General features: G+C 48.0%; 2 protein-coding genes across 2 annotated transcripts in view; both read right to left on the reverse strand.

The window, feature by feature from the left end:
• Positions 1 to 15,144, reverse strand: part of LOC308329759 (cysteine-rich motor neuron 1 protein-like) — a gene marked incomplete at its 5' end in the record, with an annotated part of 29,573 nt that extends 14,429 nt beyond the window's left edge. Inside the window, 3 exons of the mRNA XM_080784256.1 lie at positions 6,880 to 7,107; positions 14,331 to 14,555; positions 15,132 to 15,144. Coding sequence (XP_080640382.1) covers positions 6,880 to 7,107; positions 14,331 to 14,555; positions 15,132 to 15,144 — 466 coding nt within the window. The remainder of the gene's footprint in view (positions 1 to 6,879; positions 7,108 to 14,330; positions 14,556 to 15,131) is intronic.
• The window catches only part of LOC308329987 (cysteine-rich motor neuron 1 protein-like), a 171,929-nt gene continuing 170,243 nt past the window's right edge, over positions 14,428 to 16,113 (reverse strand). Inside the window, exons 10-11 of the mRNA XM_080784573.1 lie at positions 15,521 to 15,642; positions 14,428 to 14,555 (exon numbers count right to left, since the gene is read on the reverse strand). The gene's annotated coding sequence lies outside the window, so the exon portion shown is untranslated. The remainder of the gene's footprint in view (positions 14,556 to 15,520; positions 15,643 to 16,113) is intronic.

The raw sequence follows: 16,113 nt of genomic DNA on the forward strand, positions 1-16,113 counted from the left end.
GCGGCCCGCATGGGGGCGCTATAGAGGAGCGATATGGGGCCGTATGGGGCCGCTATAGAGGAGCGATATGGGGACGTATGGGGCCGCTATAGAGGAGCGATATGGGGCCGCATGGGGGCGCTATAGAGGAGCGATATGCGGCCGCATGGGGGCGCTATAGAGGAGCGATATATGGGGGCCGCTAGAGGCGGGATCAACGCAGAGACTCATGACATATTGAAGCGCTGCCACAGCGCAAATGTAAACTCAACCTAACAGGACTATACAACTCGAAATTATTATGGAGATATCGTCCTTTTTGTCCCGCTGCTTCCGGGTCCATCGTTTCTGCTCGAGAGAGAGAGACCATGGATGCAGGCAGGAGGAGGAGGGGACTGGTGAACTCAATACTGCCGCCATCTGGCGGAGTCGGGTTACTCTTCTCCCGCGCTTGATGTAAATTCTCCTCACATCTTCTTTCACAGCTTGAAGCAGCATAAGCTCTTACACCAGGGTTCCCACACTTTTGCACGTCAAGGGCCATAATTGACACAAATTAGCCCCGCGGACCCCCCTCGGAAGAGATATATGCCAGGGAGGACCCCCATGAGAGAAGATCTTTACGGCTCCAGCAGAGATTCTCAACCCGTTACATTTCAAGGACCGCCCAGTTTTGACGGACCCCCCATTTAATGGCATTTCTATCTCTGGGACCCCCAATTTATGTTGTAAAAATCAATGTTAATTTAACTCTGAGGGTGTACAAATGGAGCCAAATGGACCCTATAGACTTTCGTCTTACACGAACGCTCATTGACAATGAATGGAGAATTTTACGTCATTATACGTGTCTGAGCAAATCGACGATAAGAGCGCCCCTCACTTCACACGGGTGTGATTTAAAACAATAATATATTTAACCCATTCTAGGCGGGAACCCCTATTGGTGTTAGTATTATGTTACGCTTTAGCTATTGAAAAATAGCAGATCTACAAGCTCATCCGAGTGGCGCGCTTAAGAGCTTGTATAGGTCTGCTATTTTTGAAAAATCGAAGGACTGACATATAGAAACTTAAAATAGAAGCTTTTTCAGAAAACTGTCAGGATGTAGAAAAGAAGACATTTTTTTAGAATCTGATCTCAGGGTCAGAATGGGTTAATCCAATTGAAAACTGAGCGGTCGGATTAACGTGAGGAACTAAATGGGTGAGTGCAGTGTCCTCACCCAGACAGTAGGGGCAGCACTGTCCCTTCCTCAGCAGGGGCCGGGGGGCAGGCGGGTGGGGTGGGCAGGTCTCGGTGAAACAGCGCACGGTGCCGAGCGTCGCACACGCAGCTGGTGCACACGTCCGGCTTCCACGACTCGCCCGGGAGGAACATGTCCGCCCCGCCCGAGTCCCGTCCTCCGCACGGCACACGGAGCCTCCGCCTCCTCCTCCTCCATCTCCTCCTCCTCCTCCTCCATCTCCATCTCCTCCTCCTCCTCCTCCTCCACTCGAGGTGTTGAAGACGAGGGGCGGAGCGCATGGACGACGTCGCGTCCTCTGGAGAGAGACATGCAGCAGAGGAACAAGTTTTACTTAAACCCCACTCTCTAAATCATGACATTTTTCTGTCAGTGGTTTTTTTTAAACTATTTCATGTCAAAGGAGCCCCACAATTATTATGTAATTGGCCGCCGACCCCCGTCTGAAAATAGGTTGTTCCAGGGACTGGAATGGAGTGAGTGTGGAACTATAGTGGCCACTCTGGAGTGATTGTGGAACTATAGTGGCCCCTCTGGAGTGAGTGTGGAACTATAATGGCCCCTCTGGAGTGAGTGTGAACTATAGTGGCCCCTCTGGAGTGAGTGTGGAACTATAGTGGCCCTCTGGAGTGAGTGTGGAACTATAGAGGGCCCCTCTGGAGTGAGTGTGGAACTATAGTGGCCCCTCTGGAGTGAGTGTGGAACTATAGTGGCCCCTCTGGAGTGAGTGTGGAACTATAGTGGCCCTCTGGAGTGAGTGTGGAACTATAGTGGCCCTCTGGAGTGAGTGTGGAACTATAGGGGCCCTCTGGACGTGAGTGTGGAACTATAGTGGCCCCTCTGGAGGTGAGTGTGGAACTATAGTGGCCCCTCTGGAGTGAGTGTGGAACTATAGTGGCCCTTCTGGAGTGAGTGTGGAACTATAGTGTCAAAGTTGCCCACCCCTGGACTCTTGGGGGGGGGGGGGGGCTCCTCTCAACGAACTATAAGGCGCTCGTATGGAGATAAATCTACTCCCTGGTTGGGTGATAATTAGGCCTTTTCATCATCATTGACATTATAAGCGAACAAATAGAAAAAAAAGTGGTGAACATCATTACTGTAATTGCCCAGAGCGCAGCAAGCAGCAAGTGGCTCGTTTATGGAAAAGTTCAATTTCTAGTTCTAGCGTGTCTCCGTGGTGGTACTTAACCATAATGTTGAAAGAAAAAACCAAAACATGTCAAAATGATAAGCGATATTAAAACTGCTCTAAAGCAACAAAAGACAATAATGAACAACACGTAGCCTCGGATAATTGAAAAATATATAGCTTGTTGTTTAGCAGAAAAGAAAATACAAAAATACTCAGCTCACGGGGGGCTGTAGTTCCAGACTCTAAAAAGCATTCGGAGATTGTGGAATAGTTGTCTGGCTATACGCGAGACTACCATGGAGAGGGAAGTCATCTCATAATCTATGACCCTAAACCTGACCTCACAGGAAGCCTGCATGGTGTTAGGTTGAACCTGCCACACGTATATTGTCGGACTAATCTTGTAGCTATATACACCGGTCCATTCTGTCCGTTGGCGTTGGTCCACGTTTTGGACATGCAAGGGTTTCCTCTGCGACGCGACGCCCGCCGGGTGACAACACTGCCCTTGGTTTCACTTCGGATGGCGGATGGAGGAAGTGGACGACGCACTGCGTTGAGCTTTCATCAGTGACGCTTGGCGGCTTTTCCAGACACTGTATCCTAGTATATACTGTATACCCGTGGCTCATTACGGGCATTTGCCTCACAACAGATTTGCGTCTCTCTGCTGCAGCCGTGGATATTTTTTCCGTAAATTAACGCCCGGCCCAGGGCTAGTAGTAGGCCTACAGTACGGTAGATCCACAAGCTCATAACACACTTTTGAAAAATGTGTCTTCACGATATGCATTATTGTATCCAACATTGAAAACCATTAACGGCCTGAGTGTGGGTATGTGGTTGAAACACAGGCCTCTCTCCACTCCTCTCCGCTCTCTACAACTGTTGGTATAATGTGGTTGAAACACAGGCCTCTCTCCACTCCTCTCCGCTCTCTACAACTGTTGATATATATGTCGTTGAAACACAGGCCTCTCTCCACTCCTCTCCGCTCTCTACAACTGTTGATATATATGTCGTTGAAACACAGGCCTCTCTCCCACTCCTCTCTACAACTGTTGGTATTATGTGGTTGAAACACAGGCCTCTCTCCACTCCTCTCCGCTCTCTACAACTGTTGGTATATGTGGTTGAAACACAGGCCTCTCTCCACTCCTCTCTACAACTGTTGGTATATGTGGTTGAAACACAGGCCTCTCTCCACTCCTCTCCGCTCTCTACAACTGTTGGTATATGTGGTTGAAACACAGGCCTCTCTCCACTCCTCTCCGCTCTCTACAACTGTTGATATATATGTCGTTGAAACACAGGCCTCTCTCCACTCCTCTCCGCTCTCTACAACTGTTGGTATATGTGGTTGAAACACAGGCCTCTCTCCACTCCTCTCCGCTCTCTACAACTGTTGATATATATGTCGTTGAAACACAGGCCTCTCTCCACTCCTCTCCGCTCTCTACAACTGTTGATATATATGTCGTTGAAACACAGGCCTCTCTCCACTCCTCTCCGCTCTCTACAACTGTTGGTATATGTGGTTGAAACACAGGCCTCTCTCCACTCCTCTCCGCTCTCTACAACTGTTGATATATATGTCGTTGATACACAGGCCTCTCTCCACTCCTCTCTACAACTGTTGGTATATGTGGTTGAAACACAGGCCTCTCTCCACTCCTCTCCGCTCTCTACAACTGTTGATATATATGTCGTTGAAACACAGGCCTCTCTCTACTCCTCTCTACAACTGTTGGTATATGTGGTTGAAACACAGGCCTCTCTCCACTCCTCTCTACAACTGTTGGTATACATGTTGTTGAAACACAGGCCTCTCTCCCACTCCTCTCCGCTCTCTACAACTGTCGGGTACGTGGTTGAAACACAGGCCTCTCTCCACTCCTCTCCGCTCTCTACAACTGTTTCGGCCATGCTCAAAGCGGCTCCAAAAGCCATTTCCGACCACTTTAAAATGTCTTGTCCCCCGGCCCGGGCTGTAAGTGGGTTTAATGTATCATCCGCTATTAGAGCGCCCCCGGGGGGGGGGGGTAACCAACGGGGCACATCCAGCCAAAATGTCTGAATAAAAGATTAAATAACTTTGCTAAATTTGTCATTTGCGCCAACGCAAGCTGCTGCGTCTCGCTGCGACCCGTGCACACCGCAGCTGTTCTTTCTGGGAACGCTCTGTCTCATTGCATGCGCACGCACGCACGTACACACTACTATGTTGGAATAAAATAACTGCTCAACGTGTGTGTGTGTGCGTGTGTGTGTGTGTGTGTGTGTGTGAGTGAGTTCTTATATCGTTGCCGTCGGCCAGGAACCTCTTATCTACAAATATCTTTTAACGGGGACTCTTCGTCATGCAAGAAGTGGCACACAAAAGTAGTGAAAATAGCCGATCTACAAGCTCACAGCGCGTTGCATCTCAACACGCTGTGAGCTTGTAGATCGACTATTTCCTCTACTTTAAAATGTTTAGTAAAATAGTCTCTCTCTCTCTCTCTCTCGGTGTCGGCCGCCCCGTCCTCTATACCGCACTGCACAAGACACCCGGCTGTGTGTGTGTGTGTGTGTGTGTGTGCGCGTGCGTGTTTGTTGAGGGCCGAACGTCCTCACAAGTATAGTAGACTTTGAAAAAGAGTAATGTTCTTGAACTCTCAAGCTTGCGTGTACTTTATTGTATATATATCTGCAGCGATGTTATTCATGCCAAACGACGGAGCCGAGTACAATAACAGATTCCTCGACGTCATCGCCTGCCTCGGTGGGACGCTGAGCACGTTTAGCTGAGGCTTATAGATTCAGCATGCGGAAACACTTTCACACAATATATTTAAAAATAAAATCACACCCGTGTGAAGTGAGTGGTGCGACTCCGTGTGTGGGGGGGCCCCCGGTGGGCGCCCGGGAACTTCCAGACCCACAGGAACGCACGCGGGGTGCCAGCCCCGGTTCCGGCGAGCCGCCCCGTGTCCGAAACGGTCGAGAAATGACAGAGTTATACCGTGTGGGGAAATTAGCATTTAGCAGACACCTCTCTCCCTCTCTCTCTCTGTAATTAGCAGGCAACGGTGCAACACCATCTCTCTCTCTCTCCGTTTCTAGCACAACAGCGCCACTTTTGCCCCTACTGGTACTCTAAACAGTCACATAGGTTGGGACATTGCTGTTCCTTGGAGTGGTTGCATCACACCTGTGTGAAGTGAGAGGCACGCTGTGAGTTTGTATAACTTTACAAAAAGCAACCTTGTGGAATATGACTTGTGTCTTTGACTTAATATACTGGATTTCTTGTCCACTATAGTGCCTCCCTAACATTTTTGTCTAGTTTTTAATTTGTTGACGAAATTGTCAATATATTTCGTCTTAGATTTAGTCATCAAAGCCTATATTTTCATTGAGTCTTTTAGTGAAAAAAGGTAGTCGACGGACATTTTTCGTAGTAATCAACACTGGTGAGGGGCAGTCTTACTGGGGCAGTGAGGGGCAGTAAAGTGGTCTTACTGGGGCAGTGAGGGGCAGTGAGGTGGTCTTACCGGGGCAGTGAGGTGGTCTTACCGGGGCAGTGAGGGGGTCTTACCGGGGCAGTGAGGGGCAGTGAGGGGGTCTTACCGGGGCAGTGAGGGGGTCTTACCAGGGCAGTGAGGGGCAGTGAGGGGGTCTTACCGGGGCAGTGAGGGGCAGTGAGGTGGTCTTACCGGGGCAGTGAGGTGGTCTTACCAGGGCAGTGAGGGGGTCTTACCAGGGCAGTGAGGGGCAGTGAGGTGGTCTTACCAGGGCAGTGAGGTGGTCTTACCAGGGCAGTGAGGGGGTCTTACCAGGGCAGTGAGGGGCAGTGAGGTGGTCTTACCAGGGCAGTGAGGGGGTCTTACCAGGGCAGTGAGGGGCAGTGAGGTGGTCTTACCGGGGCAGTGAGGGGCAGTGAGGTGGTCTTACCAGGGCAGTGAGGTGGTCTTACCAGGGCAGTGCGGGGCAGTGAGGGGGTCTTACCGGGGCAGTGCGGGGCAGTGAGGTGGTCTTACCGGGGCAGTGAGGGGCAGTGAGGGGGTCTTACCGGGGCAGTGAGGTGGTCTTACCAGGGCAGTGAGGGGCAGTGAGGGGGTCTTACCGGGGCAGTGAGGGGGTCTTACCGGGGCAGTGAGGTGGTCTTACCGGGGCAGTGAGGTGGTCTTACCGGGGCAGTGAGGGGCAGTGAGGGGGTCTTACCGGGGCAGTGCGGGGCAGTGAGGGGGTCTTACCGGGGCAGTGAGGGGCAGTGAGGGGGTCTTACCGGGGCAGTGAGGGGCAGTGAGGGGGTCTTACCGGGGCAGTGAGGGGCAGTGAGGGGGTCTTACCGGGGCAGTGAGGTGGTCTTACCGGGGCAGTGAGGGGGTCTTACCGGGGCAGTGAGGTGGTCTTACCGGGGCAGTGAGGGGCAGTGAGGGGGTCTTACCGGGGCAGTGAGGGGCAGTGAGGGGGTCTTACCGGGGCAGTGCGGGGCAGTGAGGGGGTCTTACCGGGGCAGTGAGGGGGTCTTACCGGGGCAGTGCGGGCAGCAGGAGTCGTGGCTCCTCAGCGGCCTCTGGCAGAGCAGCGGGGGACACACCTCGCTCTCACACAGGGTCTGGCCCCGTCGACACGTGCACTGGCTGCAGGGGTCCATGTTCCACACCTCCCCCCCGGAGAACACCTCCCCCCCCGGGGACACGCACACCGACGAGTCCCCGGGGTCGCCCAGCGCCGGGGTGGGGAGCGGAGCGGGCGAGTCTGGAGGGGGGGGGGAGAAGGGGGGAGAGGGAGAGAGAGAGGGGGGGGGAGAGAGAGAGAGAGAGAGGGGGAAAGAGGTTAGGGATTATAAATGTATGTGTGCTGCCCCAATAGAACCAGTTCAAGTAGAGTCCAGTGTGTGTGTGTGTGTGTGTGTTGTAACGGTCAGATATCTCTATCACTGCTACTAATTATTTAAATCACGGGTTGTGAATGATCTCCCCTTAGGATACAATTGATACAGTGGAATGCAAAGAAAATAAGCCTAAATAAGCAAGCAGAAAACACAATCAGAAGCAAAGCCCTACGTTATTATAACCCATTTATCTCACGTCAAGAAATCAACAGTTATACAGAGAGGTTATAAACGGCGAGTTGAAAGAATGGATGACTGAATGAACCGAAACGAGTGTCCGTGTCTCACGCACGCACGTCGCACGCCCACGCTTATTGTTTCTTGTAGTTCCGTGGTGTTGTTTCCAAACAGTCTGTTCCTCCAGAGTTCCTTTCCCTGAACGCAATACTCCCTCCAAAGCAAAGTAAGTAAATGTGATACAAGCAAGGCAATCCTTCCCAGAAGCGAACGTAATCCAAGGCTCCAACTCCAAAAGAAGAGGAAGTCCCAAAACGCGGATCCTCGCGGGACGTTGAAATGAATAAATAAAAGACGAATAACGATCTCAACCTCCGCCTGCTTTATGGGCGTCAGTCCTACTCCAGACCCGTGCCAATCAAAAGATATCAAATCATAAACATAGTGTTTAAAACCCCCCCAAATAATAACAAAATCACACAATAGACAGCACAGAATTTATAGGACCTTACCCCAGACAGATGGCGTTAATTAGAAATATTAAATAATACACCATGTACTTTTAAATGATGATATTAAAATAAATCATGCTTAACTTGTGTGGCAGCTGCTACAGTGTGTGTGTGTGTGTGTGTGTGTGTGTGTGTGTGTGTGTGTGTGTGTGTGTGAGCGTGGATATGATGAGAACGCCCTCGCATCATGGTCACCCCCTCTCTAAACGCAGCCACTCCACAGCCAAGCACCGAGCCAAGTGATGCCTCCATTGTCAGGCAAACGACTTCACGCCATATATACTGTAATTAATACATACAGCACCCCGGAAAAGTTGCACCGTACTGTACTGTACTGTAGCTCACTTTAGCTTCTCCGATCCCTCCCCTTGCTGTGAATACCTTCCCCTCAAGGCCGACAAGATCGGCGGTTGTTGTGATTTATACCTGCACTACAATACTATACACCATCCATCCATCTTCAACCGCTTATCCGTAGTCTGGTCGCGGGGGCAACAGCCTGACATAGAAACATGGCTTTTTCAGAAAACTGTCAGGATGTAGAAGACTTTTTTTTAGAATCTGATCTCAGGTCAGAATGGGTTAAGGGAGATGCCAGACGAGAACTCATTTCTGCACTATATACCACACCATATGTCGCTTTATTGCATTATCGTCTCTGTCCGGCGGGAAAACCTCATTACGTGCAAAACTAATAACTTTTCAGGATTTTCAGCGTAAAACAATTAAAGCAGATCCGTGGCAGCCAGCGTCAAAAGAAAAAAAAAGCAGATCTACAAGCTCGTAGCGTGCCACCGAGTGGCGTGCTACGAGCTTGTAGATCTGCTATTTTTCAATATCTAAATCATAAGACAGTGTTTAATTAAAACACCAAAAAGGGGTTCCCGGCGCCCCAAAATGGGATAAATGGAGCAGTGTGTCACCCAGACAGAACGCTGTACGGAAGCGAGCACAGTGTTACAATCCGTAACCCCCCCATTCACAGCTCCGAAGGTTCACAGACACTATATATACACAGCATGGCACGCATAGTTCACATGAGGAGAGGAGAGTCTGGGTCTTTGCACTTAAAACCCATTTAGGGCCTGACGTCGAAATTAAAAAAAATAATAATGTCTTTTTAAAATGTATTTTTTTTTCTTTCTGAAAAACCTCATCTTTCTGACCGCAACAAAATGATATGTAATTGGCCCGCCGACCCCCATCTGAGTTAAAAAAAACTGAAACTCAAAGATTTTTCACGATTTTTCAAAAATAGACCTATACACAAGTTCATAGCTATAGGAGCTTGTAGATCTGCCATTTTTCAACAGCTAAAGCATAACATAATGCTAACACCAAAAGGGGTTACCGCCCCAAAATGGGTTAAAGACAGCAGCACTCGCAGACAAGCTGTAATCTACAGTACAACCTTTCATCTGGTGCAGGGCCTAATTGAAAATGAACCGAGCATCCTTGTTCCTTGGTAAAAAAAAAAAAAGGTTTTAGTGTCGCCCACTGAGCGATAGTCAGCTATTAGACGTCCGTGTGAAAATGGCCTATAAACTGGTGAAAGTGTTTTTAGCGGTATAAGCCATGTTTGATTTGATTATGTTATGTATGTCTTTCCTATATACAGTATAATAGACCGTCTATATAAGACTTAGACCGCTAAAAAAAACGTCACCCTTTAGACCGGGGGTCCTTGAGGGAGTTCCAGGGGGTCCAAAGGGGCCCTCATGGATCTGTAACTCTGAGAGTGTGTACACATGGAAATGGGGGTCCGTAGACTAATGCATGTCAAACTGCGGGTGTCCTACCTGTGTACCTGTGTGAGCACGAGTGGTGTGCGCATGCGTGAAATTGGAACGAGAGAAGTATATGTGACATGGCTGCCACCTGCTGGACGCAAATCCAACTTCTGACTGTCTAGCTTCGCTAAAGAAGGAAAGGCCGAGCCAAAATAATAATGAAAAAATAGTTCTCAGCGACGCGGATTGATATCCATAATAAAGCTAATCTGACGGAGCAGAGAGAGAGAGGAGGGGGGGAGAGAGGGGAGTTGCACCACTCAGTTCACACAGGTGTGATTTTTTATATATATATATATATGATTATATATATAACGTACAGTATATATTATATATATATATATATATATATATATATATAGACATTGAATCAACATAGTTTCAACGTCTAATCTAAGACTATAGACCGCTAAAAAAAACCCATTATGAGACCATTTATAACCCATTATAAGACAGAGACAGACACGGCTGCTGGAATTGGGAAACGGAGCTAACTTTCTGTTAACCTCTCTTTATCGCGGCGCAGCGAGCAGCGTGGTGCTTGTCAGACGGACAGGATAGAGGAAGGTAAAACAAACAAACACCGCGCCGAGCCGCACGCTCCGTCGTGCATGTCGCTATCTCTCCACCGCCGCTCAGCGCGCGCTCTGCCGTTTGTTCTGTTTATCAGTGCTTCCTGTCCTCCACGGCTCTTATAACCTATTCAGGACGGGAAACCCCTTGAAAACAGCACTCGGGGTGCCGCGCTATACGAGCTTGCAGATCTGCTATTTTTGGAGAAAAGAAAAAAAATCTTGAAAAGAAACATGGGGATTTTCCAGAAAACATGTCAGGATTTTTTTTAGAAGGCATTGTTTCGTATAGAGAATCGACCTCTCAAGTGGTTAAAAAAGGGATAAAGACCCGCTGTGACAAAACTGCTAAAAAGGGATACGTTTTCATCTGCTGGCAAACACGCACCGCCGTCACACATAGATCCATGTGTTCCGGGCAAGATAATTCAGCTTTGGAGTGTTGTTCAAATACATTTATATTAAAAAAGGCAAGTGTTGCTGTCAGGGACTGGCCGGATAGTTGTGTTGATGACACCGCTGGCCCCCAATCTAATCTCCTGGGGTGGGGGGGACGACAACAACAAACAAGCAGCCCTTTTTTTTGTCCTTGCCCTGACACTTTTATCCGAACACTTGCTCCATTTCGTGCCAGGTGTCGTGCCTGGCTGGGGCACCTTGCAGGGTTCTGCTTGACTATACACACTGCTCTCTCTCGTTCCCCGTGAAGGTCATACTTTCAGTCGCGTATAGAGATCCACTTCGGTTGACAGACCCGACGTTTCTTTTTAAATCACGTCATGCTATATATTCAACCCATTCATACCCGAGGACGATTCCACAAAATGTCTTATGAATCCTGACGGGTTTTCTGGAGAAAAAAAAAAACTATGTTTCTATGCTAGTGGTTCTCAAACTATTTAATGTCAAGGACCCCCAGAATGATAATGTACTGTAATCGGCCGCCAATCTCAAAACACAGCATGTTATTCTAAGGACCAGTGTTGTACCCGAACTGTGAACTGAACTAGTTCATGAAAATAAATGGACTTTTCCCCAACACTGCTAGGGACCTCAAACCCCCAAAGCAAAAGATATGAGTTAAAATTGTTCCCTCTGAAAGAATATATAATTCAAAGATTTATTTGCGTCACATTTTCACTATTTTTAATAACGCAATGCTTGAAACACCGAAAGGGGTTCCCCGTCCGAAATGCTTGTGATTTCCTCAGACTTGTAATCTCGGCACTACTGGAAAAGCCCTCAGGGTTGTTTTTCCCAGAATTAAATAAAGGTCGAACATTTAATTTTTACAACTAAAAAATATATATATATATTTTTAACTAAATCAGGATCTCAGAACGATTATGTCTGATTGTATAAGCAGCGAGCCGCGGCTGAACTCGACCAGCATTGTGACCGAGGGGGCGTACAACAGTAGCTGCACTATGAAATCAAGCTTAACCCATTCTGACCCGAGATCAGATTCTAAAAAATGTCTTCTACATCCTGACAGTTTTCCATTCTGACCTGAGATCAGATTCTAAAAAATGTCTTCTACATCCCGACAGTTTTCCATTCTGACCTGAGATCAGATTCTAAAAAATGTCTTCTACGTCAGTCGCTCTTCGAATTTTCAAAAATAGCAGACCTACAAAGCTCGTAGCGCGCCACTCGGTGGCGCGCTACGAGCTTGTAGATCTGCTATTTTTCAATAGCTAAAGCATAACATAGTGCCAACACCAAAATGCGTTCCCGCCCAGAATGGGTTAATCATCCATTATCGACACTGCGAGTGTATATACGAATGGAACCAAATGGACCCCGATCGAGGTGCGGGTTCATTTGGTTCCATTCGGTATACACTCTCAGTGTTAACCCATTCAGGACGGGACCGCCTTTTGGTGTCTTAAACATTATATATATATTTAGCAAAATAGCAGATCTACAAGCTCATAGCGCGACACCGAGTGCCACGCTACGAGCTTGTAGATCTGCTATTCTTTTTTGAAAAATCGTGAAAATGTGGCGCAGATCTTTGAATATTATATATTCTTTCAGAGCGAACGTTTTTAACTCAAATCTTTGCTTCTGGGAGGAGGGGCGGGGGGGGGGGGGGGGGGGGGGGGTCCGCAGCCAAATATACATCTAATTCTGGGGCTGCTTGACACGAAATAGTTTGAGAACCACTGATGTATAGAAACATACGTTTGTTTGTTTTCTCAGAAAACTCCCAGGAATTAGAAGAGACATTTTAGTAGAATCTCCTCCCCAGGTCTGAATGGGTTAAATTATTCAAACTCATTTCCCCTTAAACCGCTACATTATCCCATTCTGGACGGGAACCCCCTTTTCTTTTGGTGTTTAAAGCATTGTGTTATGCTTGAAAAACAGCAGATCTACAAGCTCATAGCGCGGCACCGAGCCCCGCGCTATACGAGCTTGTATAGGTCTGCTATTTTTGAAAAAAATCGTGAAAATGTCGGCCCAAATCTTTGAATATTATATTCTTTCAGAGGGAACATTTTTTTATTCAAATCTTTGCTTCTGGTAGGGGGGTGGGGGGGGGGGGGGGGGGGTCCCTGAAACTATATATTTTTTAGATGGGGGGGTCGGCGGTGACCAAATACATATAATTCTGGGGCTCCTTGACATGAAATATTTTTGAGAACCACCGATATAGAAACATGGGGTTTTTCAGAAAGCCGTCGTGATTTAGAAGACATTTGTAGAATCGACCTCAGGTCTAAATGGGTTATAATGCCCCCCCCCCCCCCCACGACCCCCCACCACACACACACACACACACACACACACACACACACACACACACACACACACACACACCTAAGCACAATGTCAGCGGTAGCTCTGTCATCAGGGCGCGCGTGCCGCGGCATTTCCATTACTCCAACTGTCACAATCTCATTCCACACATTTTCGGGCTGTCGCTGACAGACAGACAAGACAGACGGACGGACGGACGGACGGACGGACATACATAATGGACAAGACATCTATTTTGTCGCAGATTGCACCGGCACTATACTCCCCTCAACTGTGACGGCGTTAGACTATCGTATTTGAAGACCCACTTCTATACAACATTGCTTTTAATTGATCTTTTATTATTTTTGTCCTCACTGTATTGCATTACTGCTTGTTTTTTTTATGTCGTTGCCTTGCTTTTCTTTTCTTTTTTCTCCATTGCTCTGTAAAGCACTTTGAGCTGCATTTCATGTCATGAAAGGTGCTATACAAATAAAGTTTTATTATTATTATTATTATTATTATTATATATACTGTATGTGTTTTTCTTTTTTTGTATATTGCCTGACGATTTGGTACCTCCGTAATGACCTCAATATGGAAAAGGGACATAGTTTCCGTTGCGTTGATTCCGATTGGCCGAGTCTCGTGGGGGGAAACACCCGATAGGACTGCACCGCGCGCGGCGACATATTGTTTTCAATAAACACCGTTTACGCTTCGTGGACATGTACGACCGACCGCTTGTTTCGGCAAGCCAAGGGGAGCGCTCCTTGTCGTCCGGTGTTACGAACAACTTTTTTACTTTTTAAACCACTTTTAAAACGCTTATAAAACACAGCAACTATATCCTCGTCAGTGCTGAGGAATACTCTCTGGTATAGACTATATTATTCTTGTAGCCGAATCGTTATTAACCCATTTTTTGGTGTTAGCGTCATGCTACGCTTTAGCTATTGAAAAATAGCAGACCTACAAGCTCGTAGCTCGCCAAGAACCACTGACATAGAAACATAGGCTTTTTCAGAAAACTGCAGTAGGATGTAGAAGTATACATTTGTTAGAATCTGATCTCAGGACTGAATGGGTTAAAAGTCACACCCGCGTGAAGTGAGGGGCGCTCTCATCGTCGCACATCGTCATGGCCCGGATGAATGCCTGTTGCCACAAATGTACGTCATATTTGGCCTCATTTCTTCTGTCAATGGCAAATATTCAGACACGGTGCGTGCGTTTGTGCGTGCGTGCGTGCGTTTGTGCGTGCGTGTGCTTGTGCGTGCGCCCGCACCTGGACACGTGGGGCAGCAGTGTCCCGGCAGGATGCTGGGCGTGTCACAGTCGGGCACGGGGCAGGAGATGAGCGAGCACATCTCCCGCTCCCCGTGGCAGTAGCAGTCGCGGCAGCCGTCGTGCCAGCTCTCGCCGCTGGCGTGGCGCCGCCCGTCCACCGACAGACACGCCCCCTTCCTGTCGGAGGGCGGAGCCACGGAGGAGGAGGACGTCACAGGCTGGTCTGGGTGGGAGAGAGAGAGAGAGAGAGAGAGACAGAGAGAGAGAGAGAGAGAGAGAGAGAGAGAGAGAGAGAGAGAGAGAGAGAGAGAGAGAGATTGACAGTTTCACACTGACTCTGTTTGGACCAGAATGGAACAGAGCCTTCATTAGTATCATTAAGACTGACTCTGTCTGACCAGAATGGAACAGAGCCTTCATTAGCATCATTAACACTGACTCTGTTTGTACCAGAATGGAACAGAGCCTTCATTAGCATCATTAACACTGACTCTGTTTGACCAGAATGGAACAGAGCCTTCATTAGTATCATTAACACTGTCTCTGTTTGACCAGAATGGATCAGAGCCTTCACTAGCATCATTAACACTGACTCTGTTTGACCAGAATGGATCAGAGCCTTCACTAGCATCATTAACACTGACTCTGTTTAGACCAGAATGGAACAGAGCCTTCACTAGTATCATTAACACTGACTCTGTTTGGACCAGAATGGAACAGAGCCTTCACTAGTATCATTAACACTGACTCTGTTGGACCAGAATGGATCAGAGCCTTCATCAGCATCATTAACACTGACTCTGTTTGACCATCAACGACGTTTTATCGCTCCACGTTTGCAAGGCCCTTAACCCATTTTGGTGTTTTAAGCATTATGTTACACTTTCGCTATTGAAAAATTAGCAGATCTACAAGTACAAGCTCATAGTGCGGCACCGAGTGCCGTGCTAAATCGTGAAAACATGGCACAAATGTTTGAATACGTTCTTTCGGAGCCAACGTTTTCAACTCAAATCTGTGCTTCCGGCCCTGGTCCGACGTAGCATGGAACAGAGCCGTTCATTATAGCATCATCGGTATCACCTGTGAAGGAAGTCGTGGAAGAGTTCTTTCCAAAATGGCCGCTGTGCACGCGGAGCCTATATATTAGTAACAGACAGTGTTGTGCGGTTTGTACGACAGACAGACCTCTGCAGGAACACCGCAGGCAGCCCAGCGAGTCCGTCTGGAAGCCCAGCGGACAGGCCTCTTCACACGGAACCTCCGGACACTTCTTACACCGGCACGTCTCACAGCCGTGTCTGTTCTTACTGCACACACACACACACACACACACACACACACACACACACACACACACACACACACACACACACACACACACACACACACACACACACACACACACACACACACACACACACACACACACACACACACACACACACACACACACAAGTTCGTCAGGATCAGGACTCGAACGTGCGATGTGCCGTCAAGGCTGTAATTATAGAAGCCTATATAGAGCGTCGCAGTCCCGGCCCCTTTCAGAACGGCGAGTGGCCCATAGGGAATGATTCTCCATTCATGTTCTCCATAGGGCTTTTCAAAAAGCATTTATATAAAGACGGTAACGCCAGCGGACAAAGCCGACTCGGATGGTGACAAATCATGTACAATCACAATAGTTACAATGTTTTGGGCCGATCGAATAATTAGTAGGAGGAAAAACAAAACAAATAAGTGTTGTATCCCTGCCTTTATTTTCTTCTTTCAAATTA

This window comes from Protomyctophum bolini, assembly GCF_963924005.1.
Source record: "Protomyctophum bolini genome assembly, chromosome: 15".
NCBI classification, from domain to species: domain Eukaryota; kingdom Metazoa; phylum Chordata; class Actinopteri; order Myctophiformes; family Myctophidae; genus Protomyctophum; species Protomyctophum bolini.